Consider the following 14,550-nt stretch of genomic DNA (forward strand, 5'->3'; position numbering starts at 1 on the left):
CTGTGACATACTAGATAGGTATGCCACGAGTTCGGAGTATTGAGGCATTTGTGTGGGAAACCCAATTGTAATTATAGAGCAAGTATTATTTGACAATCAAGACATCCTGGTTAAATAGGGACTACATACGGAGTATATTGTACAATGATAGGGTATTTAGGTAGATCTGTCATCATCCACCTGACGGTCAAAGATAGATCGAATACATACAGAAATCCACCCCCTTATGGGATGTGCGTGGCAATATAGGTCTGGCCAGCAGGACTGGAGAAGCGAGTAGACAGAGATAATACAACAAGCGCGACGTGCATTGCTGGTGAGATATCACGATGTCGATGCCCCGGTATGCGCAGTTCCCGCCAGTGGATCATGGCAAATCGGTACAGTTGGACAAATCACCAAGTAAAATCATCAAGACTGTGTCTTCTCGGCTTCATCTACCGATCGTTCGACTTCTTGCTCTGTCCATCGATGGAACAATTTGCGCGCGTCGGAGAGATTGGCCTCCTTGGGCAAGCCATTGTGAACTGACTGGACGTGGAGGACTGGAACATCAAACTCGTAAACATCCTTCCAAGATTTATTCCCGGGCTCCATGATGTCCGCTTCGACGTATTCAAAGGGGCGCCGTTTCTGGAGCTGAAGCACGGTATTTTTGGCGGTATCGCATAGGCCGCAGCCCGCACGTGTAAACAGCGTCAAGCGGGCTGAACTGAGAAGTAAATGCGTAGGAAACATGGAGAGAAAATCTCGATTATGCAAGGAATGAATTCAACCACGGTGTTTCGAGATGGCCGGTGGTGCCGTGATGCGAACGCGGTCAGAGAGTTCTCCGCGATGGAACATTCGAGCTTCCCCGCTAAACCCTGTTAGGCAACCTGCGCCATTCCAACTCTCCAGAACACTTTCCAATCTCTTCTCTCGACTCAGTCCCGTCAATTTCCTTATAATTTGTCTTGCTACACATCATGGCAGGCAAGTGCGTCCACAAAGCGTGCGGAAAGGCCTTCACCGACCCGGAAGAAGACTGCGTGTATCATCCGGGTCCCCCAGTGTTCCACGAAGGGCAGAAAGGTAAGTACCTTGGTGTTCAAGCTATGCCAGATCTGTATCCCATAAGTCCACCAACGGTTCATGGTGGGCCATTGTGGCAGCGCAAAGTGATACCTGATCTTGCCGCTGGCTTCTGCTACATTTCTACCCCGCGACACCGCTAACTTCTCAGGCTGGAAATGCTGCAAGCCCCGCGTCTTGACCTTTGAGGAATTCCTCTCTATCCCGCCATGCACTACCGGCAAGCATTCCACCGTCGATGACACACCTGTGCCTGAACCCTCCAAGGCCGAGGAAGTCATTGCTCCTACACCGGCGGAGCAGAAGAAGTCCGAGCGACTACCAATCTCCGCTACCCCAACTATCGCTACTGCGGCACCGCCCGAGAAGCCAGTCATCGAGGAGCCCGAGTCTGATGATCCTGATGCGGAGGTCCCCGCCAACGCAACATGCCGTCGGAGGGGTTGTGGTGCGTCCTATACTGGGTCGACTGCTCGTGATGAGGAGAAGTGCGTCCACCACCCGGGCCAGCCGGTCTTCCACGAGGGCAGCAAGGGGTGGTCCTGCTGCAAACGCCGGGTGCTCGAGTTCGACGAGTTTCTGAAGATCCCCGGCTGCACAGAGAAGACGAGGCACATGTTTGTTGGCAAGGCCAAGCCCCCGGGCGAGGAGAAAGTGGACACAGTCAGGTGCGTATACGGGCAGACTAGCTCTGCTATTCTGGTTTGAAAACAGCAAACTGACAAACTTTCGCATTTTACAGGAACGATTTCTACCAGACTCCCACCGCCGTGAACGTCTCCCTCTATCTCAAGAAGATTGACAAGCAACGGGCCAAGGTTGAGTTTGCTACCAACTCGATTAGTTTCGACCTTCCCACCACGGACAACAAGCGCTACCAGGATACATATACTCTCTTTGCGCCAATTGACCCGGAGAAGTCAACTTTCCGCGTACTGGGCACTAAGCTAGATTTGAGCCTGATCAAGGCCGATGGCACTAGCTGGCCGGTGTTGCGCAGTGACGACAAATGGACCGGACAGCGCATTCAGATTGGCAATGCTGGGCATGCATGATTGGTGACATGTGAAAAAATACACGATAGAAAATTCTAAAAGTTATGACGGTGATGACAATGAAGATTTCGGCTTCAGCGGTGAAGAGTAGTACATATAGTGACTTAGTTTGAGTCATATACCTTAAGGCCTCGGCATGCCGACATCAACGATATCTCTTGGCAAGAAAGACCAGAACATTATGGTCTCGTCTTGGCGAGATACAGCATCGCAAGAGATCATAAAGCCTAGGGAAGTTTCTGATGCTCTTTGTAGGATGAGTTGTAGATAATTTTTACAACATTTAAACCGTGTACCGAGCCAGCTGAAAATCGCAGTATCCAACGCTACTACGCTCGCTGCAACCTCTGATCAAATTCGAAGATCAGAGCAAGCAAAACCTCCAGAACACATCAAAGTGACTGAAAAAATGGTATGTGACGCCCTCTCCACAGCTAGCACCCATGGGGCTTCCCGAAGGATACCCTAGCATAGCCATAAAGTGATTGGGAAAAAGAGAGACGCCTTTACTCTCCAGGGCCGGGAACGGAAGAAAACCCATGATGGCCGAAACCATAGGATAACCCTCAGCAAGCCACATTGTGGAGCCCCGTTGAAATTTACATTAAGTTATGTAAACCTCTACTGATGATGGAGAGAAAAGAAAAAAAGAGTAAAGGCGCGGGCGAGGAGGTCCTATTTATGTGTCTGGAAGTCAATATACGCTAGAGCGGATTGGGCTTCGGTGGAAGGGTTTTTCCATTTCGTTGACTAATACTGGATTTTATGACTAATTTCGCTTTTTTTGTTGAGGGATTTTGTCGGATTAGGTAAGTAGGGCTAAGCTCAGGGCTTGGCCCGTGCATGTGACCATAGACCCTCTTTTTGTCTTCAAGGCTGTCTTTCATGTGATTGCCCCGTGACTTGGACCTGCCGAAAGCAATGTACATCGTACATACTTCGCGCAATCAAGATGTTTTAGTACGACTTCGCCATGCAATTGCGGTTGAAACAAATAGCATGAGATGAAGAAATCATTCTATAGGTATCCAATAGGCTTATATCTTCAAAGAACCACAACTTATTACATCCATATACTACCAGTTATAGTGGCGGCGGACAAGTCCCTTTTGCCCTCAAGAATGTACCCTAGGCCCCAGAAAATCGTCCCATCTTCCAATCACGGGTCGGGAGCACGAGACCTCCCCTCGTTGTTTCATTGACCTCCCCGCCATCGATAGCGTCTTCAAATTCTTCGCCCCTGAATCTTTTGTACCTTCGCCATAATACAGAATCCGCCTTTCCACATTGTGCTTTACTTTGTTCTAGAATTTATCGCCATTCGCACCCTGCGCTAGCAGCCTGGCCTCGTGCAATTACCTAAATCTTGAATTCGAGGACCTCGTCACTGATATAGGGGTGCCTGTCAAGCAGTTGTGAACTAATCAAATAGCACAAAATCTTCCTGGCACACAAACCGACTTGCGCCCATACCCCTTTTCTACCTCCGCTCCACCCAACCCCAACATGGGCTCGACATACACTCAGGCGCCCTTGCCAGAATTCCGATACATTCCCCTATCATACAGTCATGAGGACTCCCAGGCATCTGCTCTCAGGCTAATTCTGACCCTCAACCCCGACTGGGAGGGTCCTGACAACAACATTGAGTTCGTGCGGTTCACCGACGGCATCACCAACACCGTGTGTCCCTCTTTCCCAGTATTGCTTCCCATGAGACCAGCAATAAGCTTTTCGGAATTAAACCGAGACTAACAGCCCCCTAGCTCTTGAAAATTATCAACCTGAAACCCGGCCTGACGGAGGAACAAATAGACAATGAGGCAGTACTGATGAGGGCGTACGGAAATGGCACAGAGATCCTCATAGATCGCGAAAGTACGAGCAAAATCCCCCCGACGGACAATCTTCGTCAAGATTCCCACTTCTCCAACAAAACAAAGCCCCTCCGCGCCTCTCTTGCCCATTGCGACATATGCTGAAGTAGATCAATTATTCTTAGGAGAAACCAAGTCCCACGCACTCTTGGCCAACCGTGGCCTGGCCCCGCCCCTCCTCGCTCGATTCAAAAACGGCCTGCTCTACCGCTTCATTCGCGGCAGACCCTGCAACCACCAAGATCTAGTTTCCCCGCCCATCTGGCGCGGTGTCGCTCGCCGCTTGGCGCAGTGGCACGCCGTCCTTCCTAGTAGCGCAGCCGTGCCTGACAAGGACGCTCCCGTGGCTGAGATTGCGAACTCCCAGGACGATGAGATCACTGTAATCAAGCCCCGACGCGCGGGCCCATCTATGTGGGCTGTGCTGCAAAAGTGGGTGCTGGCTTTGCCAGTGACCACACCCGAGCAGCGTGCTCGCCGGTTGAGCCTGCAAGCCGAGCTGCAGTGGGTTTTGGATATGCTGGACGACGGGAAGGGGATTGGTGAAGATGGGGTATGTGGCTCCTAGCCTGAATTTGCTGGTAACGGGGATTGCTTTGTTGAATAAATGGCTAATCGCTGGGTTTATAGCTCGTCTTCTCGCACTGCGATCTCCTCTGCGCCAACGTCATTGTCCTTCCAAGCGAGAACGGTGTCCCAACCCCCGAAGACGGTGTCGCGCCTGTCAATTTCATCGATTATGAATATGCGGTTCCTGCACCCGCGGCCTTCGATATATCGAACCACCTTGCTGAGTGGGGTGGCTACGACTGCGATTACAACATGATGCCGACAAAGTCTGTGCGCCGTCAGTTCCTTACTGAGTACACGAAGAGCTACTGTGAACAACGCGGTCTTGACGCTTCGTCCCAGGCTGAGATTGTCGACCGGCTGTACGAGGATGTTGACCGCTTCCGTGGCATTCCCGGTCTTTACTGGTGAGTTCAGCGAACAAAATTGAAAGATCAGCATAATGGTGATATCATGCTAATCATATCTCCTAGGGGTGTTTGGGCACTCATCCAAGCGCAAATCTCCCAAATCGATTTCGATTACGCCAGCTACGCTGAGACCCGTCTCGGCGAGTACTACGCGTGGAAGCGCGAGGTAGACGGAAGCCGCAAGCAAGCTGGCGAGGAGATGCCGCTGCGCGAGTCCCGCTGGGCGTCGGAGGCGTAAAGCCATTCGCAGTCCCCCCGTTTGGATTCCAATCCCCTCATGAAACGGCATTTTTCGGCGCTTCATTCCCGAACACTATGTCAGCGCCATGATTTTTTCATGATCCTGACACAATCCCACCTCCCCCTTTACCTCATTCTTGCAATTGCAAGAAACACTCAACATGGCACTCCAGAAATTCAACAATATCCCCGGAGTCAGCCTACGTCGAAACCGAATCTAACCGATGAAAAATAATCAAAGTTGTGGTCCTGGACGACCACAGACGAGGTTGGGCCAAGAGGTCCAACCCAAGAGAAAATAGAGAGAAAGATAAAAGAGGAACACTCAACTTCCGATTGCAGTACAGGATCGGAGCAAAAGTCTTGGTAACTGTTGATATAGATGGTGGTTTCTCTTTTTTTGCATTGTGGTGACCATTTTCCCTCGTGGTCTTGTGTGTTGTCTTTCAACAACGTCATAGCTGGGGTGTTTCCAGGTTAATATAGTTTCTTTTTTACCGTAATTTCTGTCTTTCCCTAACTTTTCCTATTTTTTGAATAAAATTACGTCAAAGGCAGTTCACTGGTCTTGAAAGTTGTGCCTACATATAGTCTTCCGGATGCTGTGAGCACGAAGTTTCTCACTCCATACGTGTCTTGAAGATGAGCTCGGTCTCAGCCTATGATAGTGTAAATAATAATTACAATTTCCTAGTTATTGTAACTAGTAAGGGAACTCGGGCCATCATGTTGCCCTGGTTTGTCATGTTAGGGAGACTCGACGGCGCACAAGAACTGAATTAAAGGATGTTTTTTAGTCCCATGCTTGCTAGCTGGCCTACTTGGTAGGTAGTGTTATAGGTTGCTCTCGTCTTGTCTGCTATGCCATACTACCCATCGTGCATCTCCCTCTTAAACATGTGGAAGCAAACATAAGTTATACAAACCGGTATCATGCCTTCTCTCAATCTCCGGTTTGTTGTCCCTTCTACTGCTGTTCTCTCAGCGACTTCCAGGTTCCCTCTAGTCAGATAAAGAATTAATTGAATTTTACCCTAATAGTCCTTGTAAAAGTTCTGTATTAATTTTAGACATTTGAAAGATTTAGTTGACCCCAAAAAATCATCCACGGCAAAGCGCTCTGCCGGGCCGGGCAAAATGCGGAGAGACGAGTATAACATGAATATATCCGATAACCTGCTTACCTTCAATCTTATAACCCTTGAAATATCCAGTCTCTCAATTTCACAATCCCCCAAATACCATCGAATCCCTCAATTCGGATATCAAACCACTCAAAATGGGTAAATCCATCCTCCTAATCAACGGCCCTAACCTGAACCTCCTGGGTACACGCGAGCCACACATTTACGGACACACAACGCTCTCCGACATAGAGTCAAACAGTCGCGAGGTCGCCGCCAGCCATGGTGCTGTTCTCGAAAGCTTCCAGTCGAACCACGAAGGCGCTATCGTGGACCGCATTCAGGCGGCGCGTGGCAAGGTCGACGGTATCATCATCAACCCAGGCGCATACACGCATACCTCCGTTGCGATCCGCGATGCCTTGCTCGGTGTCAGTATCCCTTTTATTGAGCTCCATGTGAGCAATGTCCATGCGCGCGAGCCCTGGAGACATCATTCGTACTTCAGTGATAAGGCTGCGGGCATTATTGTTGGTCTTGGGGTATACGGGTATAAGGTTGCAGTTGAGCATGTTTGTGCTAATTTCGAGGAGAAGGAAAAGGAGGCTAAGGCTGCGCTATGATTGAGTTGGGATATGTGACTGTATATACTCTTTTTTTTTTGTGGGAAACTTTTATGGATTCATGTAGAAGTCCTCTTGTAAAGGCGCTCATCCTTCCAAGAAATGAATTTGTAGACTAGTGATTTCATATGTGTCATAGAGGATATTTTTTATTACCAGTTGCCTAGCCTGGAATAGCTTTGTATATTGTAGAGATGCGCCGCGCATTACACAACACACACAGACACAAATTGAGACTCCCCTTTGAGGCTTCGAATGTGTGATATAATATGCGAGCCAACAACTAGATGTATAGCTCTAGTCCAGAGTCCCATATGAATAGCAGACTCAGAGGCCAACGAGGCCGACCAGCGGCGACAGGGTGTTCCCACGGCATCCAGATCATTAGAATGGAGTGATTCCACATCACGTCATCGCTTGGGGGTTCCCGACATATTAAGAAGCTGCGCTTCTTGTCGTATACTAGAGGTATTGCCATTGTTGGGTAGCTGCTGGGTCTCTGCCAGTAAGAAAGGCTCGATCTGACTGGAGAACGAGTAGAGCTCAGGAATGCCCGCATTAGAAACAAAACCTAGGTTCTGCATGAACTCTGGTTGATTGTCGGCTCTACAGAGGGTTAAAGTCAGTGATTATGCCAAAGAAATAGGGGATAAATGCATACTTTTCTGCACCATCTAATGACGCCAGCTCGTCAAATAATGCATCGAGATCAGGAGCAATCCGCTGCCTCCGTGGACGCGCATAGCCATCCATATCAACAAATGTGCTCATATTGACGGATGAGTCGTGATATGCCGTTGGGTGGTAGTGTGCGGTCTGGTGATACGATGGCGAAATCTCGGCGAGCATCCCGGTACTGTGGGATTGGCTAGGCGCTGATGTAGGATGAGAAAGCCCAATGTTAAGAGAATCATCCAAGTGGCTCTGTTGTGGGGGAAGTTCAGAGGCGCCCCCGACGGAGGTTAGAGAGGACGGTGTGCGGAGGAGAGATACATCTTCGATGTGTTGTGTGGCTCTGAGCCAAGGCGTGGGGAGGAATGGGTTCTCAGGGGCAGCCGCGGCATGAGCATTATTTTGAGACGCATGTGTTGCACGAAGATGATGTGAAGGTGTGGCCATTGAGAGCGATAACGGGATTTCTAAATCTCCGCCGGTAGAGGCACCAATATGCTGTGAGACCGCAGGAGAAGTACCTAGGTGTTGAGATCTTTGTGATATACCTTGACTAGCGGTTTGCTGGTCTGGCATAGTCCACAATACAGAAAGCTGCGAAGAGAGATTGTATATGTTGGTTCGTAACCCCATGTCAAGAACTGATGGGAGATCCCTAGAGATGGACCGTGGAAGGCCAAATCGAAGCATCAAACCAAAGGTTGGTGCTGTGGCTGAAAAGCTATATGTCTCCACATATGCCTGAAGCAATTGCAAAAGTTTTTTCGAGCTTTCCGTAGCACGAATTTTGTGAGGGGGTTCGGGTATGTTCTGATCATATTCACGAATGGCAATTTGAGAGCTGAGAGCAATGACAACACTTTCATATGTCATCTCTAACCCAAAAATATGTGGAGAAGCCAGTCTCACAGGGCGACTTTGTAGATCGACACGATAACTCTTTGGTAATTCTGTTACCCATCGCTGTAATTGCAACTCCAGTTGCTCCAGCTGTGATCGAGATATCGTTGGGTCGTGCTTGCAACAGCATAGATCATTCAAAATGGATACGAGGCCGACGAGGCGGTTGAAAGTACTCAACGCGTGAAGGGGACCACGCTGCATAGATGCCCGTGATGATTGGGTGGGCCGTAACCCAGTTTGATCCTCCCAAGGATGCCATTCCTCAAGACCATCTTCATTGATAGCGCCTACCCTGGCTAGGTCTGCCTTTCGCAGCGATGGGCTTTGTGAAATTGATTCCGCAATGAGAGTCTCGAGAACAAAGCAACCCAAAAACACATGTTTTGCTCGACCAAGCTGTTTTTCTTGATCCGGAGTCCTCGATGATGGAGAAAACGAAGGTTGATCAAGACCTAGTATATGCGCAATCCGAACAGCCTGACCGACAAGCATCCATGACCCAGTCCATTCTTGCTGTCCAAACTTGACCAGACCCAGGATCAACAGTGCTTGCACATGTCCGATTTCGTGAGGGCCACTTTCAGGCGGAATCAATTGCCGGGCAGTCTTATACATTCGTGATGGAGTCATATGATCAGTAGGGTGCTCTTCAGCTTCACCGGAAGCTGAGATAGAAGCATCCTGGAGCGAGGCGAGAGCGAGAACAGCCCATAAGGCCGCGTGTTCCCCAGACCCGGGGGTTAAACACGATGCGTATACATCGCCTTCGGTATATTGAAAAGCGGTACGAAGTATGTCATGCTTTTCGAGTATGGGGAACCAACACTGCGTGTAGGAGAAATATACATCAAAAAGTGGCCATGCGTTATAGGGGAGTTGAAGAGGGGTTTTCATGGAGAGCGATCGAGGGTAATGAGGATTCGGCGAGGAGATGAAAGAGGACGAGGGTCGGTAATCTGGTGCACTTGTCTGAATACCACAGTCTGTAGTCGGGCGTGGTCCGGTGACTTTCGTAGGAGCGATGCCTCCTGCGGTTCGAGTCGGCGATATCCCTGGTAATGGCGTCTCGCGAGCTTCCATGCCTTCTGGGATCTGCCATTCCTGTGCTTCGGCGGACGAAAGAATTCCGTCGACATCGAGAGGTGTCTCTCCATCGCCACATCCCTGGATATTTCGCTCTCTTTCCTCCTCCGGCTGTTCTAGTGCTATAAGAATGCGCTCAATATCTCTGAGTACTGTGCTGTTTTTGAAGGAAGCTAGCAATGCATCGGACCCCTCCGTTTCCTTGCCCATCGTGGCCAAGTGACTTGGAAGATTGATTGATCGCATCAAAGCTCGCATGACATCTTCACTGCCTTGGATCCTTTGGAATACCAGCCCCCAAAGTAACTCCAGCGAGCGAATGTAGCCAGTGGGCAGGCCTCGCTTCTTTGGGTTGGCTTTATAAGTACACGGTCGGCAGAGCGATGCGCAAGTCGAGCAAACTGGCTGTTTTCCGTCGCATTTGTCCTTTTTCGACCGGCAGCTATCGCAAGCCCGTGAAACACGCTGACGTTTCGGTTCCCCTGTCGCCTTCCCGTCATCTTCTGGCTCGGGCCATCGTCGTTTGGACTTGCTGCTAGAGCCGGTAGCTTGCCGCTGTTCGGCGCTCATGGTAGTTGATTTTGCGATCCACTTGGAGGATTCGGGTGCATGTTCCCCCCAAGTGATATGTGACGAATCCTTTGCCGACAGGCGCCTGCACGGACGATCAGGCGATTACGCCATGAAAATGAGCTGCACTGGAAATATATCAGGGCTGTTGGGGGAAGCGCGATGTTGAGGTTAGGTGCAGCACAAAACAAGACGCTTGCTAACAAGGTTCTTCCGGGGAAGGGTCGATACCCGGCTACCGGTGAGCCAGTCACTGTCTCGCAAAAGGTAATCGCGTGCAGACTGAGCTTTAAGCTATGAATTTGAAGCTGATTTTTTGGGTAAGCTAGGGGCGCAATTCAGACCAAACTTCAGAAATTTCGATGATTTCCCCAGTTGTTTCGCATGTTCGTATCTGAGCGCAAGTCCCCCGCGGGGAAGAGGAAAATCGAAAGTCCCCGGGTTACGGCAATCTTTAACCGCCATATCAGATTTTCCTATACTAGTAGATATTGACCGCCTGACTCACCGCCAGCTTTTCATTACTGCCTCATTACCGTCAAATTACCTAGACAATTAGTACTCTATATTTTCATTATAAACCGGAAACTTATCTAGTGAATAGCTAGATGGAGAAAGAGTTATATTCATTGAGAATCAATGTACGGAGTAGAGAATTCAGACATGAAGGACTTTTCGATGTATAACTCTATGTATTCAAATGTATAAAATACCTATATTACGAATCATACTGCAGGCAAAATCTGATATGGGATGGCCGGGTGAGTGCTCGTCCGCCTTATGTAACGGTAGCGTATGGCCCGGGGGCACCCAGACCCACGCCTTTTTCACGAATATCCTTTTCCCCCGCAAACCTTGGAAAATCCCGCTTACCATATTGGTTCGTTCCCTCCACATCTCCGGATCCTCTATACACATATCTCAATACCCTACCGTGGCCCCCACCTTTCCCTCTGTGGTAATGGGTCCTCAACTAGCCTGCTCCTGATTTCATTGCCGCACGTGGAACACTCTATGCGCCATGTCCATGTTGGTACGCCCACCGAAACGAAAGCTCCACGAAGTCGAGACTTTAGATGATGGGCCTCGAAAGTATAGCCCAGGCGTCGTGCCCCCTCACACTATTCTCCCCTCATCTCAACCACCTTCACGTCCATCGAGTGAACGCACACAAGCATCCGGATATTCGCATCCACCGTCGCTCAAAGAATTGAACTCCAACCGCGGATCTCCAATACTGTTTGAACAGGGCCATCTTCAGACCCCACGGACCTTCAGTCCGAAGGCATCTGTCGTGTTGATCGGAATCCGTGGCACGGGAAAGTCAAGTCTGGCGGTCATTCTCGCGGCGACATCCGGTCGACGATTGATTGATGCAGACCGCTATTTTCATCAGACTGTGGGATGTTCCCGTGCTGAGTTTAAGAAGGAAAATGATGGATCTGTTTACCGACTACAAGAGGCCCGGGTCTTTGAGTCGATGCTAGCAGACAACCAGGATGGGTGTGTGATTGCGTGCGGGGCCGGGTCGATGGAACGCAATGGCCAACGACTTCTTAGGGAATATGCGCAGACGCATCCTGTTATCCACGTTGTTAGAGATGCAGAGAGCATCCAGTCATATCTCAAAGCGTGGGATACGCAAAAGGTGCGACATTTCCTAGAATTGTCCGGACCGATATACCGAGGGTGCTCGAATCTCGAATTTTTCAATCTGTCAGAGGCCAGAAGTGATAGCGATGTTGCATCACCGACGTATCGAACAGAACCTAGGTCACATACTCCCATTCCGTTTTTAACATTGAAACGAGTTCAGCGGGACTTTCTCCGGTTCATCGCCTTCATAACCGGGGACATTGCAGAACTTAACAGCCAGCATGCATCTTTCCCGCTGTCGCTGTTGCCTGTGGAATCTCGTATGTACACATCTGCAGTGTCAGTGCCATTTTCTAAGATTTGTGAGAAGGGCATGGATATTGAGCAGCTGGAATTCACCGCCGATGCCTTCGAACTGGCAGTCGATGTAACAGACTCTTCTGGTCAGCCAGGCCTCAGCTCAAGTCTTGCGGACAGTATTAGTCAGGCGGTAGCAACAATCCGTCGCAACATCATTGTGCCGTTGATATATCATGTGGAAAGCTATACCACCCCTACAGGATCTCTGTCTCCCAATCAAGTTCCCTTGAGATGTACCGATGAAACGTACCTAAACCTCGTCCGCCATGGCTTGCGACTCTCCACCGGTTTCCTCACAGTTGACCTCACCCGGGATGACAATATCATTTCCCAGATCATCTCCTCAAGTGGACGAACCAGGATCATTGGCCACTTCGAAGCCTTCCATCCTCTGCCCGGGGGTTGGGATGGCGATGAGTATATGGAAGTTTATGAGCGGGCTAAAAGCCTAGGATGCGACATAGTCCGACTATGCCAACCGGCTGAGACACCCGAAGACAACCTCGCGGTGCAAAGATTTCGCCATCGCATCCAAAGCCTGCCAGTTGCTGGCATTTCGCTGATCGCCTATAACACCGGTCCTCTTGGCCGCATGTCTCGTTGCTTCAATCCTATTCTCTCCCCAGTCACACATCCGTCCTTGGTAACGGAACTTCCAACTCACCTACGATCGTATATCACAGCCCGCGAAGTGCAGAAGGCGCTCTATAGCTCATTTGCCTTGGACCCGATGCAATTCTTCGTCTTTGGCGCCAACACCACATACAGTATGTCGCCCGCGATGCACAACACGGCTTTCAAAATCTGCGGTTTGCCGCACAATTACTCCATTCACCAATCACCTACTCTACGGGGATTAAATGAACTTGTGGAAAATCAATACTTCGGAGGATCGAGTGTCAGTCTTCCATACAAAACAGAGTGTATCCCTCTCCTCCACTCAATGTCTGCGCATGCACGAGCTATCGGTGCCGTCAATACCCTCATCCCCATCCGCAACCTTGATGACCTGGACGACAACCGTCTTCAAGAATCTTCAGTCTTTCTCCAAAAGAGCCGTGCCGGCCCTATCAAGGGACTTCACGGTGATAACACCGATTGGATTGGTATCTGCAATTGCATTCGCCGCGGTCTGTCTCCGGCAAATGCGATACGCTCATCATCGACAGGTCTTGTCATCGGATCTGGTGGAATGGCCCGTGCTGCAATTTACTCCATGATCCATCTTGGTGTGCAAAATATCTTTGTCTACAACCGTACGATCGCCAATGCGGAAAGACTGGCCCACCACTACAACCGGCAAGATCTACACTCAAAAGAAGCCAGCGGGTCTGGCCGTCCCACAGTTCGCATTATTGCTTCATTATCCGACCCCTGGCCTGCCGATTTCAAACAGCCGACGATCGTTGTCTCAGGAATTCCGGCTCATAGCATTGGCGGCGAGCTAGCACCTAATTTCCATATGCCAGCACAATGGCTAGAGAGCCCGACAGGTGGCGTTGTTGTTGACGTAAGTTTCCTTTTTACTCTTGTACCAACCCAAAATAATGGTGTTTTATTCCTAACCAATGATTTTAGCTCGCATACAAGCCCCTCAATACCCCTCTCATGAAACAAACACGAGCCCTATCCCATCGCGGTTGGGTAGCCCTGGATGGCCTTGATGTTCTGCCAGAACAAGGCTTCGCTCAGTTTGAACTGTTCACTGGCCGCCGCGCTCCTAGGCGCGTTATGCGGAGCATTGTGCTTCAAGAGTACAAAGACGATGAAGGGAATAATGATCATGAAGCGATACGAGACAGGTTACAGCAAATGGATGGACAGCCGACTTGAATATGGCCAGCTATTTCTATGAATGATGATCAACCGCAGCTAGTGGTGAACTGCCCAATCTGTGCCATGACGAATTCAGATACAAGGAAACTTGGGATATTCCTTCCCCGTCCGTATCTGATGACACATTGCCGCAGACAATACAAACTTCGTTGGCTTGCTTCTGATCCAATCAATGTTAGATGCAAGAGTATTCTTAAATCTTCAGACTCAGCATAATAATGAGTCAAAGGAAAGTCGGCGGCACACCCACGCCAGAAGATATGCGTATTCACATTCTTTTCATGTATCAAATCAGTGGAATTCCCAACTGTATGCCGCAGATGCCGTTGTTTTTAAGACGACAAGCCACACGAAATATATTATACCCATTATATTTGTCAACTGGAAACACATCCTTCAACGCAAATATAATATAAAATACAAAAACTAGGATCAGCCCACGCACGTTGCTACACAGTAAGGGGATCAATGTCCTGATCTATTGGCCGTTGCGTCACAAGCAAACAGCCTTGGCGCTGTGACACTCACCGGTTCTCTCTCCATTTATCCCCCGTACC

The 14,550-nt window shown here is 49.6% G+C and overlaps 5 protein-coding genes across 5 annotated transcripts; 4 read left to right on the top strand and 1 right to left on the bottom strand.

The window, feature by feature from the left end:
• Positions 1-968: 968 nt before the first annotated feature.
• Positions 969-2,129, top strand: LCP9604111_7840 (cysteine and histidine-rich domain-containing protein; the record flags this gene model as incomplete). Its single annotated transcript, XM_039075917.1, has 3 exons — positions 969-1,074; positions 1,226-1,742; positions 1,817-2,129. The coding sequence occupies 3 exons, from the start codon at positions 969-971 to the stop codon at positions 2,127-2,129; spliced, it is 936 nt and encodes a 311-aa protein (XP_038926229.1).
• A 1,506-nt stretch (positions 2,130-3,635) lies between these two features.
• LCP9604111_7841 (putative ethanolamine kinase) lies at positions 3,636-5,224 on the top strand (the record flags this gene model as incomplete). Its single annotated transcript, XM_039075918.1, has 5 exons — positions 3,636-3,812; positions 3,896-4,007; positions 4,132-4,559; positions 4,637-4,983; positions 5,050-5,224. 5 exons carry the CDS (start codon positions 3,636-3,638, stop codon positions 5,222-5,224), a joined length of 1,239 nt encoding a protein of 412 aa, XP_038926230.1.
• Positions 5,225-6,505: 1,281 nt separating this feature from the next.
• On the top strand, positions 6,506-6,973 carry LCP9604111_7842 (type II 3-dehydroquinate dehydratase; the record flags this gene model as incomplete). Its single annotated transcript, XM_039075919.1, has 1 exon — positions 6,506-6,973. One exon carries the CDS (start codon positions 6,506-6,508, stop codon positions 6,971-6,973), a length of 468 nt encoding a protein of 155 aa, XP_038926231.1.
• A 410-nt stretch (positions 6,974-7,383) lies between these two features.
• On the bottom strand, positions 7,384-10,201 carry LCP9604111_7843 (putative C6 transcription factor QutA; the record flags this gene model as incomplete). Its single annotated transcript, XM_039075920.1, has 2 exons — positions 7,384-7,579; positions 7,635-10,201. 2 exons carry the CDS (start codon positions 10,199-10,201, stop codon positions 7,384-7,386), a joined length of 2,763 nt encoding a protein of 920 aa, XP_038926232.1.
• Positions 10,202-11,222: 1,021 nt separating this feature from the next.
• Positions 11,223-13,990, top strand: LCP9604111_7844 (putative quinate pathway repressor protein QutR; the record flags this gene model as incomplete). Its single annotated transcript, XM_039075921.1, has 2 exons — positions 11,223-13,667; positions 13,736-13,990. 2 exons carry the CDS (start codon positions 11,223-11,225, stop codon positions 13,988-13,990), a joined length of 2,700 nt encoding a protein of 899 aa, XP_038926233.1.
• Positions 13,991-14,550: the final 560 nt, after the last annotated feature.

Source organism: Penicillium roqueforti (assembly GCF_015533775.1).
Source record: "Penicillium roqueforti strain LCP96 04111 chromosome Unknown scaffold_26, whole genome shotgun sequence".
In the NCBI taxonomy this organism is placed as follows: Eukaryota; Fungi; Ascomycota; class Eurotiomycetes; order Eurotiales; family Aspergillaceae; genus Penicillium; species Penicillium roqueforti.